Genomic DNA, 19,190 nt, shown 5'->3' on the forward strand with positions numbered 1-19,190 from the left:
ATCTCTGCTGAATAATTACTTGTAGTGAAGAAACACAGGGGAAGGTACAAGCCAGGTATTTCCATAATGGCTTTTATTCACACTTGAACAAAACCTGACTTAACTAAAGTGGTAACACCTATGCAGAGACAGGACCTTTGCCCTGGGGCCATGACACAAAGACAGCCTGGAATTTCCTCCCTCAGTTTTCTGAGGCTTTTGGTTTCCTACAGGTAGCCACCTTGCAAACAGCTGCAAAATGCAATTTCCACACATACATCGGTCCTTAGATTTGTGTTTTCTCTCCCATTTGTTCTAAATATTTATTGAGTGCCTATTCTATGTCAAACTGATTGTGCACAGATTGCATAATTTCAAAGTAAAAATGCTTAGCCTTTTGCATTCCAGAATGACAGGCACATTCAGTAGGTGTTTAATAGGAGACTTCCTGTTCACTAGATATACTTGCTTTCCAATTTTACTCTCTTATTTCTTGGTATAAATTTTAACTTTCGGAGTTTCCTTGATAACACAATTCTGAAAAATATGGCACTAATAAGATTGCTAGGATATTCACATCGAAGAACTGGGTAATTTTTTTTTAATAGTGATAAAATTTGACTGATAAAGAAAATATTGACTGAATCTGCACATTTTTTTACACTAAAGGAGATTTTTAAAAAAGCTTATGTCTTCTGTGCATTTTAAAGGTAAGTGTGTGGAGACAGTACAATTTAACCCTCAACATTTACCATCATTGTCATTTACTAAAAAACAATAACAACAACAAAAAACTAATAGGTAAATTCAAATTTAGTTCACCATTTTCTTAAAATTTTCACAGTACCCATGGCATAGTAACCAATAGAAATAGTAGGTCAGTGTTTTAATAGGAAAACAAAAATGGTGAGGGGGAACTTAAGTTTGCTGTTCCTCTCTCAATAACCTTTCTCATATTTCCCAAACCAGTCTAGAGGCAGCTTGGCTTTAACAAAAATTGGGAAACCCTAATTTATATCCTCACTCTCTATGTTAGGTAGTTAGCAAGGAATTCCAGGTCTCCTAGGGATAAAAGTGGGCGCTTTGCCTTGGTGCCATTGCCCCACCTGGGAAGAAGGACAAGGGTGGGCCCCAGGCCCTCTTCTTGGTTCTGCCCCACCCTAGTCCTGCCATGAGCTATTGCTATAGTTGAGGGAGGAGGGGACACCCTACAAATCTGCCAATCAGAACTTAGTGCGCCAACTGCAAAAGAATGCAGAGGACTCTCTAGCCTACAGCCTAAGTAGCATAGGGAACACAGAGTCCAGAAATTGACCTAGAACAACCAACATGTGTAGTAAGATTCAGATCATGCAACTCCCAACTGTCCAATCAAAGCGTTTCCATGGTGACATCTGAGCCACAGGGAGGTCCCAGTCTGGGCACCATTAAACAAAACTGAGACCATAACCAAATCCTTTTTGTGCTCTTCCTTTTGCTCTCCCTTTACTGCAACAATAGGTCCAGTCATCATTTGTGGTGCATGCACTTTGTAAACCTATATCTTGCTCTTCACCCTATAATCCTGTCTTTCCCTCCTCAACAAACCTCATTTTCACGCTTGCCTTACTTTGGTGAGTCTGGTCATTCTTTGGCCATGGATGCACCAAGAACCAACATTTCAGACTGAAACCTGACATATATATATATAGACCGTTCTGAATATTAATCTGCAAAATGGTAATAATATTGCATTATGAGAATTAAATGATATAAAAGCACCCATTGTAAGGCCCAGCACTTATTTCAACCTATGTTCATTCTCTTCTGCATGACTCAACTATTTTCAAATTGATACCATTAATCACTTCCTTTTCAAGAGCTTAGAATATCCATGCCTTTCAAAATTAACCCCTTCAGAAGCATATAACACTAATCACACTTATCTTTTAGTTTTGTTCCAAGACTATCAGAAGATGTAAAAATGGACAGAAGATGTAAAAATATAAGATCATAACAAGTATGTCATCTTAATTAAAGAGATACGTAAAAATTTTAAAGCTACAGTTTTAATGTTCAAAGCATTCAAATACATTAATAGCATTATTGTAATAAACAAATAATTGTTGACTATAAGGAGAGCATTTTCTCAAATGTACAGATCATACGATGAGTCCTTTGGTGACACAAAGTATCATGACTGAAGCATGGCTGGTATCCACTAGACTTTACAGTAATGTTAAAACAAAGTTCAATATATGTTAAATAGCTAATCAGCATCAATCCTTATCTATGCCTTTCTAACATTAAAAAAGTAAACATAATGTTAGCATAATCATGCAAAGTATCTTCTATTGGGGATTTATTTTATCAGGCTTGGGAGGACAATGAAGAATTGTTCCTTGAGAGCTGTATATAGAGCACAGCACCTGGCACATGCTATGTCCTCAATATACTTGTGCAGAGCTTTAAATATTTTGTTAATCAAATATAAAGTTAATCTATAATAAGAACATCAATATATGAATTCCATGAATAAAGAAAAAAGAATTTAATGATGGCGATTTTGTCCCTGTTCTCTCCTGAAATTATTGATTCTAAAGGTATTTTTAAAATGTATAAATCCCCCAAGGACAAAGAAAATCAGAAAGGAGCCAAGAGCAATAAAATTTTGGAAACTGAAAAGCAGGTGGATGTGTGGTCTTTGGATTGGTGGTTTTTACAAAGTTTGGCAGAGGGCACAGAAGCAGCAATCTGACACATATGAAATGACAATCAAAAAGCTCTGGGATTCGGTGGCATCCCTAGGTATCTATGGAAATGGGAATGACAGTGGAGCTAAAAACATGAGGACTGGCTGAAAAATTGTTAACAAAACTGTCAGACACCCCAAATCTGTTTCCCCTCTTTGCATAAGACTGACTTATTCCCTGTCCAGATTTGTTCTCTCAACAGAATAAAATTGAGGATTTCTGGACTGGGAAACCCATGCAGAGTTGGAGGAATGGAGGAGGTAGAGTAGAAATTTTATATTTAATGCTGAGATTCTCAGTGTTAATCCGCTCAGCTTCCCCTTCAGAGAACTGGCAACCAGGATTTATACTCCCAGAAAAGAGACTAGGGAAATTGGGGTGTTTTCCAGGAGCTTACTAAATGAGCTCACAGTACAGTAAAGACCATTGTTGGTGAGCCCATCCACTGCACAGGATGTCCAATCCACTTTTAAGTGACCAATTTGGATTCTTGACTTAGTCAAGTATTCAATTAAATTTGAGGGTTAAGTAGATGCATTTCTAGTTATGCAAGGTTGCAAACATTTTATCTCTGATGCTCCATTTTCTCAGCATATTCATAGAGGCTTTATTCTCTTCCCAAACAAAGAAGTGAACTAAGAGAGAGGAAGACAAAAGATGCAGCAATGAGGATCTAATGCCAGAAAATGGCCAAAGGAATACTCAGGATAAATGCAGAGGGAGATGGCAAGGATGACAGTTGTGCGGCTGTTCCAAAGGGCAACCAGTCCCAACTGGACCAGGCCAGATTGTTCCAGCAAAGGTTCTTCAAGAAGATGAAATTATTAGAAAACTTCATGTGTCTGACTGTATTGAGAGGAGATTTGCACAATCGGAAGGATGGTACTGGGATGAGTCAGTGATGAGTATAAAAGCTAAGCAAACCAAAATAATAATAATAATCATAATAATAATAATACAACTCTAGGGAAAACAACAAAGGGCAGGAAGGGAAATGTAGTAATGGTGTACTTCTGGCTCAGGTGTGAGAAATGACTACATGGACACCATCCTGTACATGATGCATTTGGATCTGATATAATTAGGATATGATAGAGGATGGGGTGATGGGAAGTGTCTGTGTGTGTGGTAAAGGCAGGAGGGTGACAGGCAGTGACAGCTTCATCTTCCAGAGTAGATAATTCATCATCAGTCGATAATTCATGAAACCAAAGAATCAAGAAGTAGTAACAAAAGCATGTTACATAAAGTCGTGGAGGTAAATTTTAAAGGATTAGTTAAGACTTGGAAGTGCTTGCCTACACCAGGCAGGAAAAGAGTTTAGGCAGGGGAAGTGGTGTGAGCTGCTATTTTTGTAACAAGTATAAGAGAAACATTTGCATATGCATGATTAACTCTGACAAAAATTAAAATTAAATGTAAAAAAATGTATGAAGAAAATGAAATAATATTTCTTGAAGGCTGGAAGTGTCCTCTTTTACTAACAATGTCTTACCACATTGAGGAATGAATGAATATCTGTTCTAGAATTGTGTCTCATTGCTGGAAAGAGGCTATCTGGGAATTACCAAATAAGTTTAGTGTTGAACACAAAAGAAGGCAGAGGAAAATCTATCACAATTCCTTGGGTAACAGATACTGACAGTTGACAGAATTGATAGTTTTTAATATATTGCTTAGAAAAGTTGGTACAATAAATGCATGTCCTAAAAACTGAAATACAGCCATCTTATTCTCTGGGAAAGTCCCACTCCTTACAACCCAGAAAAATAGAGAACACATGGGTCTGTTAGTTATTAAATATATGTCTAGAGTTTCCAATTTGTGTCATAAAATATTCGTGTTTGCATATAAAAAATATTTTCCCAAAATCATGTAGTAAAACTCACTGCATTCTGATCAAATTATAGTTTTGAACAATTTCCACCTCAAAATTCACGGTAGCAAACTTCTTGTATTCAAATCTCCAAGCTTGTGTGATGAAAATGCAGATAACCGAGCAATCACGTCAGACCAAGAGAATCAGGATCTCTGACATGTGATAACAGGCATTTTTAATAAGTTCTTGGAATATTTTTATAATATATTTGAGATCAAATTTACACTGGATAACTCCTAGAATTTTTATTTGTTTGTTGCTTTTGTTTTTCTTTAATCCAAGAGTTATGCCATCCCTCTGCCCTCAATAATCCCATCTTCCTTCTCAAAATCTTTCCAAACTACTTATAATATTTATTTGCATACTGTATTTATATAGGTATATATATTTTTTCTCCAAAAGGATAGACTTTATCAGGGACTAAGGACAATATTACATACATTTTTAAATTTTCTCAACAAAATATCTCATCAGACATCCCTCAATAAAAGTTTGTTGAAAGAATTACAGGGAAAATGGATGGGGATACTGAAGAAAAACAATTGAATCTGTAACTTTAACTTGTACCAAACTTACTTCTAGGGAACAATTTTCTCCATCATGTTTAGGTTGCCATATTAACTGAAAGCTTCTAAATGTTTATGGCTTTAGTTATAAATATGAATCAATCAAATCTCAAGCTTTAAATTAGTCTAAACTTTTATTTATTAATATAACCCCTTTAGAAAACAACTTACAATGGTCTGTCTGCCTTTTACCATTCCTATAGTAGTGCTGTTTGCCTTTTTCTTTCCAACTGCAAATCATATCATTTGTGAAACTCTTTCTTAGATACCAAAGAATTAATTGAAACAAAAGGAATCAGTAGAAATGGAACAGGGACATTGATCTTCCTATGAAAGAGAACACTATGCCCATGGGCTAGAAGTTGAAGTGAAAAATCTATTAAACAGCTCTCAGCCAAGTAAGAGTTTAGTCTCTGCAGCAACTGTATAATTTCTTTGATGCAATAAAATACTGTAATCTCAAGACTCCTTGCATAAATATACAAGTACCTACTATATTTGAATAAAAATCTAATCATTCAACAAGTGCTTCAGACTACAGTAGAGATACACAATACCTGAAATAAAAAAATTCTAAGAACAAAATTTTCTCTTAATTCTTTCTTGATGCAAACAAAAATTTATTTTGAAATAAGTTTTCAAATGATTGTGCTCACTTATTAAAACTAGTTTCATGGAATGCTAGGGGAATGCAGTGTAATATATTATGAAGATTTATTAAATAACACTTTAAAATCTTGAGTACTTTCTGCCATTAATGTGTTTTGCTGTAGGACTGGTGTTCTGATATTGCTCTAAGTATTTTTATTCCAGGCATGCTGCTTTTTCTCTAAGTAAGAAAGTGAACCAATGAATTTGAAGCCTTGTTTGAAAGTTGGTCGGAATTTTTCTTAACCTGAACATAAAAGCAAATTTGGCCTTCAGTTAAGACTTTTCTTCACATGATATTAACAGTGAAATAACCTACTGCCGTAAGTCAGAAGGGATAAAAAAAAATTATATCCTCTCTCCTGCCATCTCTTTCTCACTCCAATATTCACGGCACTGCTTTGTTCTGCATATCCTGCATAATTAATAACTACTTTGGCAATCAGTCATGCATTCCTTAATAGCACCTCAGGCATCAAGTGCCCTTCTAACCCCTCCCTTTAGAAACCCTACACCCTTGTACAGGGCACGCTGGCCGGTGCACTGACTGAACTCTGGATAAGTCATTTACAAAATCACTGCTAAGGAAAACAGAGTTGGGGGGATAATATGGCTACAATAGTTACATACTCTTCTACGTTATTATTTAATCTCTGGATGTAATATTACTAACCAAAATAAAAAAATATTCAATATCCAAACAAGTGTCATGGATTATATTTTTTAAAATCATAAAAATAATAGAACAAATTCGGAAGCAACTTAAAAGAACCTATCAGTTTCATGGATAGTTGTGAGTTAAAGGGTTCTTCAGTTCATTCATCACTCCCTCACCTGCCCATTTTTTCAGGCAACAAAGAAAAGAGGAAAAAAAAACCATGAAGTCAATTGTTATGGTAGCTACAGTATCTATTTCTCTTAAACTAAACTGATAGATTCATTAAATGGAAAAAAAGAGTAAATAAATTATTGTAAATATCATCTTATTCCTTTTGATCAGAAATCTTAGATTAAAGCACTCTAAAAATTCAATACAACTATTTAAGAAAAATCAGTGGTTGTTTACACATTTTTCATAATGTTAACCAGACTGGAGGGAGAAAAGAAAATCCTCAAATCTCATAATAATTTTAAAAAATAATTTACAAATAGCATTACACTCGAGAAAAATAGGTCTACATATTAAGACTAAAACAACTAAAAAGATTCAGATTTTGAATTATATATGTTATTTAAAAATATGGTTTTTAAAGCAATTTTCTGACAAAAACATACAGTATTTTTTACATTTAAAACTGAGAATTAAAACTTTTAATAAGTTCTTTTGATAATGAAGGAAACAATATCATTTTCAGCCTTGGTAGTTTTCTCAACGTTTTCAATAATGGTGCTTATGCTACAGTACACAGGGAAAAACATATATAATCTATTATAAATTACTCCAAAATTAAACAAGAAATTTTCCTTTCTAAGAGAGCTGAAATGTGTTCTGGGCTTTCACTGTGTGTGGCCTCCAAGTGAAACAAGCTTGCACTGTTTTATTTCAGTTTTGCTTCATTTCTTCCCAAACAATCTCTCACTGCTAATCTACTAGGTCTTTTTTTTCTCTTTTAGCAAGAAGAAAAAAAATCAAAGACATTATTAACTCCTTAGGCACAATCATAAAAGCTGAACATATCATTTGGCATCAATCTGCATGAAATTTATTTTTCATTATTAATGGGGCATGACTGGGAAATAATATTTCCATAAATAATTCTCTGCAATATCATTAAAATGCTAAAATTTTAAATTTATGTGGCAAATCTAGTACTATTTTTTTAAAGCTACAACTAGCTATAACTCCAGGTAAACATCTTATGCTAAAGTTATTTTTAAAACTCAGCCTGTAACACCAACTTAAAATAGTCAAATGGAGAGATAAATTTTATTTATGTCTTATTGTAAGGGACATGGGAATCAAGCAAATGATACTGAAATCATAACAAAGGAAAAGATATATTTATAAAATGTATACAAAATCTTTAAATATTAGATCAGCGTCACTTTATTCAAAATAATAAGTCATCTTTTATTTAACTATATGCTCTATTATTGATAAATTAAAGGAAAAAGAGAGCAAGTAAATCATCTTACAAACGTGAACATAATTTTCAGTGGCAACCTATGTGGCAAAAACTTTATGAGAAGATTAGCTAATGTATTAAAACTCTTCCACTAAGGCACATGGTAATCAGAACCAAGGAGTCTTAAAGGTTGACCAGAATCCAATATCCATTCATACTTCGCAAGAAGGCTGCAGTGTTACCTCTTTACTTGTAAAAAAAAGCTGAATTTAAATACATTTTCTCTATAACTTGTCCTAGAAAAAATGTGACATAACTCACTTAAATTTTTTTTTCCTGAGTATGAATATATGAAAATATTCATTGGGTTGATTGTAAAGAGCAGGTAAGGCTGATTATATGCAGATGGTTATAAAATCTTTATTATGCACTAATTTCTTTAATTTCAGTGGATATTCTACTAATCCCCCCTCAACGCACACCGCAAATAAAAGGGAAACCAGTGCAGCTTTTTAAGTAAGGCAAGAATGTATCCTTGGTAAAACAGTATCAGGACTAGGAGAATACCTAGTGCCATTACTGTGATTCTACAGTTTTTTAGGTTATGAATCATCTCTATTGTGTGACAGCAACAAAGGTAATGCATAGTAATGAGAAGTTAGTATAGCTCCATGTGGGTTTTAGAGTACTCTAAGAGGAAGTGGCTGAATTTCTATGAACTCTTAATGAGCCTCTGCAATGTGTCTGGCATTGTGCTGGGCATTCTCAACAAATCTCAATGCAGGAAGTTCACAGTCTACTAAGGACTAGTGGTTAATATTATTTTTATCATTACAAAGTTAAGAAATCATTGTGATCAGGGGCCCCTAAGGTCCCATTTTGCAGCAGTAGGTTTGCAATCAGTGATACCACTGCCTTCGGGGAACTGGGTGTGCTAATATGAAGTTTATCAAGGGCAAAAAAAAAAAAGGGATCAGAGATGTTCCAAGGGCTTGGATTTGCGCTTCAGCAAATGCCACGAGAACTTTTAAGTCTGCTGTCCAAAAGCACACTTTCTTCCTTTAGGCTTTCATTCATCTGATACACAGATAAGATTGATGCATTGTTGCCCTGCTAGTAAGTGTTGGAAGGGAGAGGGGTGCATAAAGAAAGGGATGTCATTTGGCAGTATACAATGATATTAATAATTCAAAACATTCTGCAAGGCTTAAAAGCATAATCACTTGTCAAATTTTCACTCATCAAATCTCGCCTTTCAGCAGGCACTCATTAAGGGTAGAATGAATGCGGCTGTAAGTAAGGAGAAATGGATATATGGAACCAAGACAAAAGATGGGTGAAGAAATGACAGGTAAATTGTCATAGTAAATTTAAACATGGAAGAACCAAAGCGTGTGATATTGTAAACTTCATATATCTGTAATTTCTCCAGAAAGCAATATTAAAAATTAAAACCAAGTTACACTTATTAGGCAATGTATGATCCTACCTTCACGGTCTCCTGTTTCTTCCAGCCCAAGGCCTATTGCTTTCCTAAATATAGCCATCTCCTCTGCCTTTTCTCCACATACCGCCTTTATCCACAGCCCCGGACGGGTCAATCTTAGTAGCCACATAGAGCACGGCTCAGCAGAAGCCAGGAGAGTTGACAACAGCCACTAACGTCCATTTTCAATTTATCAAACTATTTCAATAACCACTTGAAAGTGTACTGAATTTAATTTTAATGATGGAACCAGTGATGCCCATTTGCCCTACTGTCTCTCAGATGTAGTATCTGGTCTCAGTCACAGTACATCTCTGATCATAGGTCAAACCCAGGTGGCAGGGCCTTCTCAGCCAAGAGGAGGGGTGTCACTTTCAATAAATCCTGTGGTTCTTTACCTCATCACAAGACTCATGAATCCCACACACATCTACAGGTATATAATACAAGTGTCAGTGACTCCTCTGCTGAGTTAAGCTGTGAATGAGCTGTGTGATCAACTTGGCACTCAAATATTTATTGAGAAACTGTTATGTGTTCAGAACTAAGTTAGGTGCTCTAAATACTATACATATACTATGTGCATGTATAGTAAATACATATACTGTGTTTTTATCTGTACATATTTCACTTAATCCACACAACTCCTTGGGTTAGACAACCAGATAACTCATGGGGTCATAAAATCATAAAGTGACAATCTTTAGTGGTGGCTTATACACATTTTAGCTGTCATGTTTTATTCTGCAGCCAGATAGTAGATTGCTGCTTATACATATTTAAATTAATATGATATGAAGAGAGTAGTTCATTTAAAATACAAATAATCCCCTTAGTTTAAAGTTTATTTTTGATACAGGTTTGGGATGAATAAAACTTTTATTCTCATGAAGACCTACTAGTATGTTTTATTCTAAAATGTAATTATTCCATATTTAAATATTTAGGAACCTTAGATACACTAAAACCCAAACTAAAAGTGTGGACTACATCACTTGATGAAAGTGAAGTCAGTGCTCCTAAGACCACCTTAGCTTGAAAAAATAAAGTAAACTCACAAGTTCTGTGAAGCAAGATACTGTGAAAATTTGTTAAATAGATTCTTAGTGGCTTAAATCAAGAAAATAATGACAATATCAAAGTATTACCAATTAGCAGGGTTTTGTTTTTAAAAATGTACAACCGAATCTATTATTAATATTTTTCATTGGTATATAAAATTAAATTGAATTGAATTTACATTTTAAAAATATTATATTATTAAATTAAGGAAAGGTTTGGAAAGTAAAAAATAATATAGTATCTACACTGGCAAAAAGTGCCTCAGAATGGAACAGAGACAGGGATATCTTAAATGATTTACTAATATATAAGAAAATTAATCAAGATTCACAATATAAATTTATAACATATTTTAGGGATGTCGCCTATAATTTAATCATACACAATAAATGTTTCCACTATTACTAAATAATCACTTTCAAACTTCTGTCTGCATTTTGCTGTTTCTTTTTAGCTACACTTTCAACCAACATTTAAAATTCTTTCATTTAATCAGTTGCCTATATAGTGTTCCACAGATATGCGAGCAATCAAGAAATGAAATGTTTGTTTAACAATATAATATGAATATAATATACAATGTTAAGTATTGATTCCATGTTCTGTAATTTGCCTCATGAATTGTTGGCTTATGTGCAGCATTTTTATACCCAGTAAAAGCATACATTGTAATGCATGCAACCCACATCTGCATTGTATTCTCAGTGTGCCTACGAATTTACTAAATCTTCTGTCAAAATCATTTAAAATATCCACTTTTTATAGCTTTGAAAATTGTAATATTACTGATCATATTTAAAAGCAGTACTAGATGACATCATATTTATGTAAAAACTTCTGAATTACTATTATAAACAGAATATGATAAAAATAGCAAAAAGGTTTTCAATATTTTTGTTGTAATGCAACAAACAGATACACATGTAGTAATACACATAATATAAGAACGATATAATTAAAATATAACTAACAATTATAATTAGACAAAATAGATTTCTTAAATTCCAGTGAGAATTTCAAAAATTCTCCTTTTTGGGGGCACAAAGGGCCATTCATATTCAAGCAGGAGAAATATCAAGATAAGTAGGAAAATAGAGATAACTAAATTTACTAATATATTGATTTAAAAAGAATAATTAGTAAATTTGCTTTTCTCCAAGAAAAGATAAAAAGAAAAATGTTAGTATATATTTATAAACACATCCAAAAAAATTATTCGTGGGTGGATACAGAAAGGAATGATGCCACATTAATGGGAAAAAATAATGAAAGATGAGAACATGGACATGGACATAAGAACATGGACTTGTAATGCAATACAAAGATGAATTTAGTTAAACCGGTATTAATCTCTAATAGTGCTGGCTTTCTAGGTCTGCAGTGTATTCATTACAAAATCTATACATGAATTTGAAATAAGAATACCAAAGTATTCTGTAACCTTCAAAATTTACATCTTTAAAGTAAGAGTAACATTTAGCAAAGTGAAAAACAGTATAAGAATGGGTCACCAAAAATGCTTGAAAAATAAAATTATATTTTATTTAAAATATAATTATATTTTAAAATAAAATTATATTTAAAATAAAATTATATTTTATTTAATATGGTTCAAACTGTATATTAATTCAGAAAAACATTATAGAATCCAAATTTTGGTGGTGATCCCTAAATGATAAAAGAGTCATAAATACTGCAAATTTTCCCATTTTTCTTAAACCCCTGTGTAACTTCCCACCAACACTGAAATACAAGTCAGTGAGTTGGGGTGTGGGAAATGTACTATAATCTTATAAATCTTGTAACAAATTTATTCCATTACATGGATAAGGTATTTAACATTGCTAATGATCTACAATGAGGGCATAAATTATTTGTGATAAATGCAGTGACATTTATGGGGAAAAGGTATTCAAGCTAGGGAAATGTTTTTGTTTTTTGTTTTTTGATTCTCATGTTTTAAAGGGGAGGAAATAGCTCATTCAACTAAACAAGGGGATCTCAAAGAGGTACTTACTGGCACGACAATGTTGTAGTGGATGCAGAACCCCGGTTCAGAAGGGAAATATTCATCAGATACAAATCTTATCCTGATTTGATTTCCTTTGGAAATCTGTCTTCCCGGAACAGCACCAGAACCACACCAGCGCCCTAGTATAGTTCCATCACTGGGCTCCTCAACTTCTACAAAATCATACCTGTGGACAGACAAAGGGAAAAGAGACACGAGGTCATCATCTGTTATTTTGACAATTCCAAATCCCATGTCTGTGTACGTTATGAATCTGTGGGCCACAGCAATGAGTTAATCCTAAATTTACCTGGGTACACAGAATTAAATATTCCATAGAAGAGACAAAACTGAAAATGAGCTCCCAATTGAAGAAACAGGAGTCTTCTATTTGAAGCTCTCCAGTTTTGCTGTTTACAAATTCTAAATTCAGTAAATAGCCATCCTAAATATTTTGTAAGGAACAACCATATTTGACATTCAACTCATGAATTATTCAATTTAATTTCCACTTGGACGTGACAGTCTTGTTCCCCTCTTAACTCGTATTGTTAGGGCCCCTTACTTTCTGAGAGTGATGCTCTCATCCTGGTCGGGCTCCTTGGCTCCCTCTCCTCAGCTGTGAGGCCAGCTTTCCTGGAGCCACTCATTACGTCCACTTCCTTCACACCCCAAGTTCTACTCTGCTGCCTCTGGGAGACCTTCCTGGGTGTTCTCAGCTCACTGTCATCCTTCTCTTTTGGATGCATACATACATATTTTTAACATTAGCCATATATATGCAAGTGACCCATCTTCTTAGGTGGGTCTTTGAAGATAGAGACCTTTTAAGAAAGAAACCAGTTCTTATATATTTCTATCTTACATTTCACTACACACAGTATCTTAAATATAAGGAATAAATGATTATCTGCTTTGAACAAATGCCAACTATGGTTTGGAAGGTTTAGATCAGAGATACTCATCGAGAGCAGTATTGCCCCAGGAGAGAATGTTTCAGAAATCTGCAGAAATATTTTTACGTTGTCTCAATGATTGGGGCGGGAGGGTACTGCTGAAATGTCCAGGAATACTTAACAGTGGAAAGTCCTGAAAATGAGTATTTGCCCCATGTCTCCCATGCCTGTCAAATATTTCACTGGACATTTCATGTAGGTGAAATTTCTGTTACCATTTACCAGAGTCTAGAACCTAACATTATCTCATGTAGAAAAATGCATGTTTTACACTGTTTTAGTTTAAGATGAATTTTCAAGAAATCCAACTATAAAATAGAGGGAAGTTTCCATATTTTGTTTAGAACTTTGCCAAGAGTTACTCACTCTTTTGGAGAAACATGTCACCAAGACAAAAATACTAGTTATATTATTTACAGCACAATTAAAACAATTAAACATATTCATATTAGTCTATATTTATAGCTATCACATTCATAATCAATCTACCTAAAAGATGCAAATATCTGACTACTTCCTTTTATTTTTCTAGTGTATTTATTATTGTTTATTTATATATTGAAATACACTATTTTCATGTAAATTACTTTGCTCTTATTTCAGCTTTAAATAACATGCAGGCCATTATATTTATTTTCTAAACAATTTCACATATACGTAGATGATTCCTTCTATGAGATGCATTTCAGAATACCAAACAGGGCATGGCATAACTTCTGTTAAAAGGAAAGTCTGACACGGTTGAAAACCACTAATAGATTAAAAAAATACAGTCTAAATTCATTGGCTACCAGACAACCAAATATATATATTTTATGTAGTATTAAATCTACAGAAGATGAAAATTTGTTGAAAAAGGCCAAAGTATATAATGAAAAAAATTATACTTAGAAATTGTCCCCCACAGCTAGTGTCCAAAACTCTCTTACGTCACATAACTTAAGCTGTTTTAGCCTCATTTTCCTTGTTGGTAAATTGAAGATAATGCTACCTAACTCACAGGGATATTTTAAGCAAGACAGGACAGGACATCATGCGTAGTGGCTGAAACACTGCCAGCACAGAGCTGCCACTCAAGAAAGTTTGTCCCCATCTCTGCCCTGCGTCCCTCCCACCCCCAGACACCTACCTTTTAACATAACCTTGGGAGTTTGAAAGCAGTCAGTAAGAAAACCCAAATACAAAGAGGAGATATTTTTGCTATATCATATGACAAGTCCAGGGTTATAAATTACCAGTGCCTAAGCCAGCCAGTCTAACCCGGCCAGGAGTTTTGGTGTATGTGTGCGGGGGATGGGGAAGAGGTGGGGGGAGCGAGGGAGGAGTAGAGTAGACCAAAGTAGGTATTTCAGCAATATGTGGTACAAAAGTTGATAATTATCATTTTTATCAGATGGTAATTTTTACATCAATACTGTCTACAGTGAAACAAAGCTCCCATTCACAGAGTATCTGTTTGTTCTGTGCTTGGGAGGTAAGCCTATCTGATGTGGGTTGCCGCCCGCCACTCCCTCTGCAAGTATTTATGAAGCACTGACTTGGAGCAAACTGCTGGGCTAGAGTCTCACCATACAAATATGAAACTACACCTTCTTTGGGTTCTGGGTCCACAAAACACTCTGGTAAGTGCTCTTACGAGAGTCTCTAAGAAATACTGTGGAATACTGGAAAAGAAAGTAATTCTACACAGTGAGATAAAGGTTGGCTTACAGAGGACTTGACATTAGGGCTGTCTGAGTACTGACTGACCAAGGGTGAAAGGGGAGGGAAATGGAATCGCATTCTGGTGAGAAGTACAGTATGTACGACGTAACAGAATGACAAAGGGGCTAGGCATGGTCGATTGTGAATGAAGGATGGAAAACAAAAAAGTAGATGGAGATCAAAGTGGGAAAAACAGATGTAGGTGAGAAGGTCTTGGTATTTCAGAGTAAGACATTAGAATATTATTTTGGAGGCCAACGTTGCAAATAGGTGGAAACATTTTTAATGGGCCCTAGGTCTCTTGAAAAAATTGAAGTCAACATTTTAAAAAATGACATTTCACAGAAAACCTGAGTTTATGGCTTAAAATAAATTGGAAGATCTGTAAATACTAAACATCAGTAGCTTTCATGTGACTTCATGAGGGCTCATCTCCAGAATTGGTGGCAGTTCTAGGAGAGAAGGTACCTTTGTTTAATTTATTGTCTTATGCCTAGCACAAACATCCCAGGCACATCGTAAATCCTGTATCAGTATTTGCTGAGTGAAGGAATGAACACTTGGTCTTCATACCAACTGAGGCTGGGGCAAAGTGGAAATAGCTTTAGATGAGGTATGTCCTTTCTTGTTTTTAAAAAATCCCTGTCTACATTCTATGCTTTTTAAAAATACCCAGATCTCTTCATTTATTTACATTATCTGCTCCTGAAGGCATCTGAGTTTGCCATCCTTGTGCTTAGGAAGCAGAGCTCTTGGAGGTTTTATCAAGGGGAGTAACATAGACATAGAATCATCCCATATTTGAGGAATGCCAGGAAACAATAACATTTCAAGCGTGGGTCAAAAGAAAAGACCTTTAACAAAAGCATACTGAGAAGGGGCAGTCAGAGAAACAACAGGAAAGCCATCCTGAGTCATGGTACAGAAGCTAAGGTAAGAGAGAAGGGAGAATTTCCACCAGAAGCAGAAGAGGCCAATAGTGCCAAGTGCCAAAGAAGGATCCAAAAAGTGTCCATTGGATTTGGCCATCATGAAGTCATTTTCAATAAACTGCTTGGCAGTTAAAAATTTTCTCGAAACTATTTTCAAGATAACTCTATAACATATTTCTAATATAACAGCATTCTAAGAGAAAAGAATATCCTATTCAGGAAGGCTAAAATCAACAACTCACATAGCTATTTTACTTTACATAATTTTTAAATTTCTGTTGAAAAAGAAATTCCATTATGTGTTTATCTGATCTGCAATTTCTTTAAAGGTATTTAAAAAGGATTTTTAACCACACACAGAAATAAGTGCATTATAAATGTTAAGTTCATTAAAGAACAAATAAGTCTTAACTTTGGACTTATCTAATTTTCATCTTGATACAAAAATGACTGTCCTGTAAATAGGAGAAGAGTGATGAGTGCATTATTACTTATTCATGAAGATTTCCTATTGAATTTTATACCATTTATAAAGTAAACTTAATCTTTATAAATTTTTCTTAATTTGCAGCTAGAGAGCTGGCAATTCATTCTTACATGCTCATGCAAGTCTGGTGCACACATTTATCACAATGCTTAAAAACTCTATAGTTTTGCATTCCATGAAGTTTAAATAAAATGAACATCTAAAAAAGTCACGCTGTTTGCCTATAAAACAGTAGAACTTAGCACATACTACTAATTGTTTCACATTAAATTAGTCATTTCAAGATGTTTTTCAGAACGGGTGTCATAAAAAATATAATTCTAAAATTCATCCAATTATTCTACCATTAATTTTTACGATCATACCCAATAATTGTTAAGATGTCTATGGAATTTAAAAGCATTAATGAAATTATTATTTACTAAAGCTTAGTTTTTCTTCTTAATTAAAATAGTAAATTCCATTAGCTAAAGGATATGCTTATACAAATAGCATTTCTTTTTACTTAAATAATATTCAAGTTTGATCTACCTATAAAGTATGCCCAGGTCTCATTGTTGATATCTCATCTTCAGATACCAAAAAAAAAGATATATGTGTGTATATATATACATATATATATATATGTATTAGTGTCACTTTATTTATACATATATGTGTGTGTATAAATATACATGTATAGTCACTTGATTCCATGTTTCCTTTCAACTTGTTTGAGAATGTAAAGTCAGGCCGGAAAAATAATAACGCATTCAATTCAGTCATCTTCCCTAATAATTTGAGATTCTTCTTTTTCCTGACAGAAGGCCATTTGCAGAATATGGGATTCCTAGCAGAAGCTGGTGGATTGATATACTTTAACATAGCTCAAACATCCAGGGGAAAAGAAGAGAGAAAACAATGATGAAAAACATATCTGTAGGCCATAGCCCAGTGAAAGGGAGATAATAAAACTAAGCAATCTTGACACATAAAAGTGAAATTACAAAACACAATCATCCTTAAATTCAAAAATCTACACATGCCCAGGTGACTGTTCTGGAGACACAGTAATCCTTACAATATGCTCCTGCGTATTAATTTCCAACATGCACAATTGCCCACATCAGTATTTAAAGGATTTACTAAGCCTATTTTACGAGGCAATCGAACATCACTTTCTCATGGCAACACGATACAGAGCACACAGCACTAAGTGGTTTATAATGATCACTCCCTTTCTCCAACATACCCCTGGGGACCCATGGAGGATTTATGTTCCTTTATGTTTAACAAACAAGTCTGGTGTTGTAGACAAAATTTTCATTCTCATGTGAGAATTTAAAAACTGTGAGGACAGGAGGACTTCTTTCCTGCTCCTAAGAATTGTAAGGAGTATGCCGAAGAAATAAATTCACTGGTAAACATAATTGTCAGACATCCAGCTCCTTTCAACAAAAATAAACCAACCCTGCAAAACAGGCTGTTTCTAGTTCATACTGACTAAAACCCTGTCAATTAAATCTACCCCATGAATTCTGGAACTTGACGGTAGTGTGAAACCCTGCCAACAAATGAATGTGGATTTTAAAAAGGCCCAGCTTTGCAAGTGTCAACTGGAGTCTGAGCTTGTTGGGAAAGGTAAAAAAATTAAAATATGACAATTATTCTACAGTGCTTATTGGCTTATACTTTAAGCAAAATGCAATGCATACACAGAAATAAAAGTTTTAGACTACTATTTGGATACCAAAACATTTATCTATGTTTTAACTTATATTGAACATAATTTTAAAATAATAAAAATTACATTTATTTAGTGATTCCTATGTGGCAGGCACTGTTTTTTTGTTTTAGGTGCTTTTCATACATTAACTCATTTAATCCTCAGAACAATCATAAAAAGTTAACACCGTTATTTACTGTGCCCATTTTATAGGTTACAAACTATAGAAAAGCTAAGTAATTTGGCTAGAGTCACATAGTGACTAAATATAAAGCAAAGGCTTCAATTATAGCAAATTCCAGAGGCCATACTGTTTACTCTATTTTAAAAATGCCTATATAACTACATTTGCTTCATTCTGAGCCTAACTGCAGAGAATTTGTGTCTCTTTATTCAAATTGGCCAAATGGACTCAGTCAATGGCTAGAGAAGTATTATGGCCATTACAAATAAAACTGATCAGTCAGCTTGGTAATTTGGGCATATTACATTTTACAGATATTTATTCTAATTAATTTGGTAATATTTATTAACAGGTACTCTAAATTCTTTACAGAGAGTTTTAAACCTATGTGGGAAATGTGTAAGTCAAACCAATCAGTGTGCTTCACAGGACTAACAATACATGATGCAGCCATTCTCATATCAGCGTGAGAGTTCTACCAGTGAGAAACTGTTAAAATTGTATATGGTGGGAAACTAACAGTTTAAAATTATCTTATTACTAAATAAAAATACTCCAAATATATAAGCCATGAGTTCAACTTACAAAGCTAGAAAAATAAAGCAAATCAAAAGAAAATATAAGGTGAAAACTAATGATGATAAGAGGTATAAGAGATACAATCAAAACTAAATTAAAATTCAAAATTAAAACCAAAAGCTGGTTCACAACAAGGAGAGAGGGGGAGAAAAGCAGAGGGAGGGGTGAATGGGAGGAGGGGGAGAAAGAGAGCATGAGCGAAATAAATCAAGAA

General features: G+C 34.2%; 1 protein-coding gene across 2 annotated transcripts in view; it reads right to left on the bottom strand.

Annotated features, from left to right (window-relative positions):
* PDGFC (platelet derived growth factor C) overlaps positions 1-19,190 on the bottom strand; it is a 210,341-nt gene that overhangs the window by 42,053 nt on the left and 149,098 nt on the right. For both annotated transcript variants that reach the window (XM_045552169.1, XM_045552170.1), the window contains exon 4: positions 12,436-12,616. In XM_045552169.1, the coding sequence (XP_045408125.1) occupies positions 12,436-12,616 (181 nt within the window). The remainder of the gene's footprint in view (positions 1-12,435; positions 12,617-19,190) is intronic.

The sequence above is a fragment of the Lemur catta genome, chromosome 5 (assembly GCF_020740605.2).
Source record: "Lemur catta isolate mLemCat1 chromosome 5, mLemCat1.pri, whole genome shotgun sequence".
NCBI classification, from domain to species: Eukaryota; Metazoa; Chordata; class Mammalia; order Primates; family Lemuridae; genus Lemur; species Lemur catta.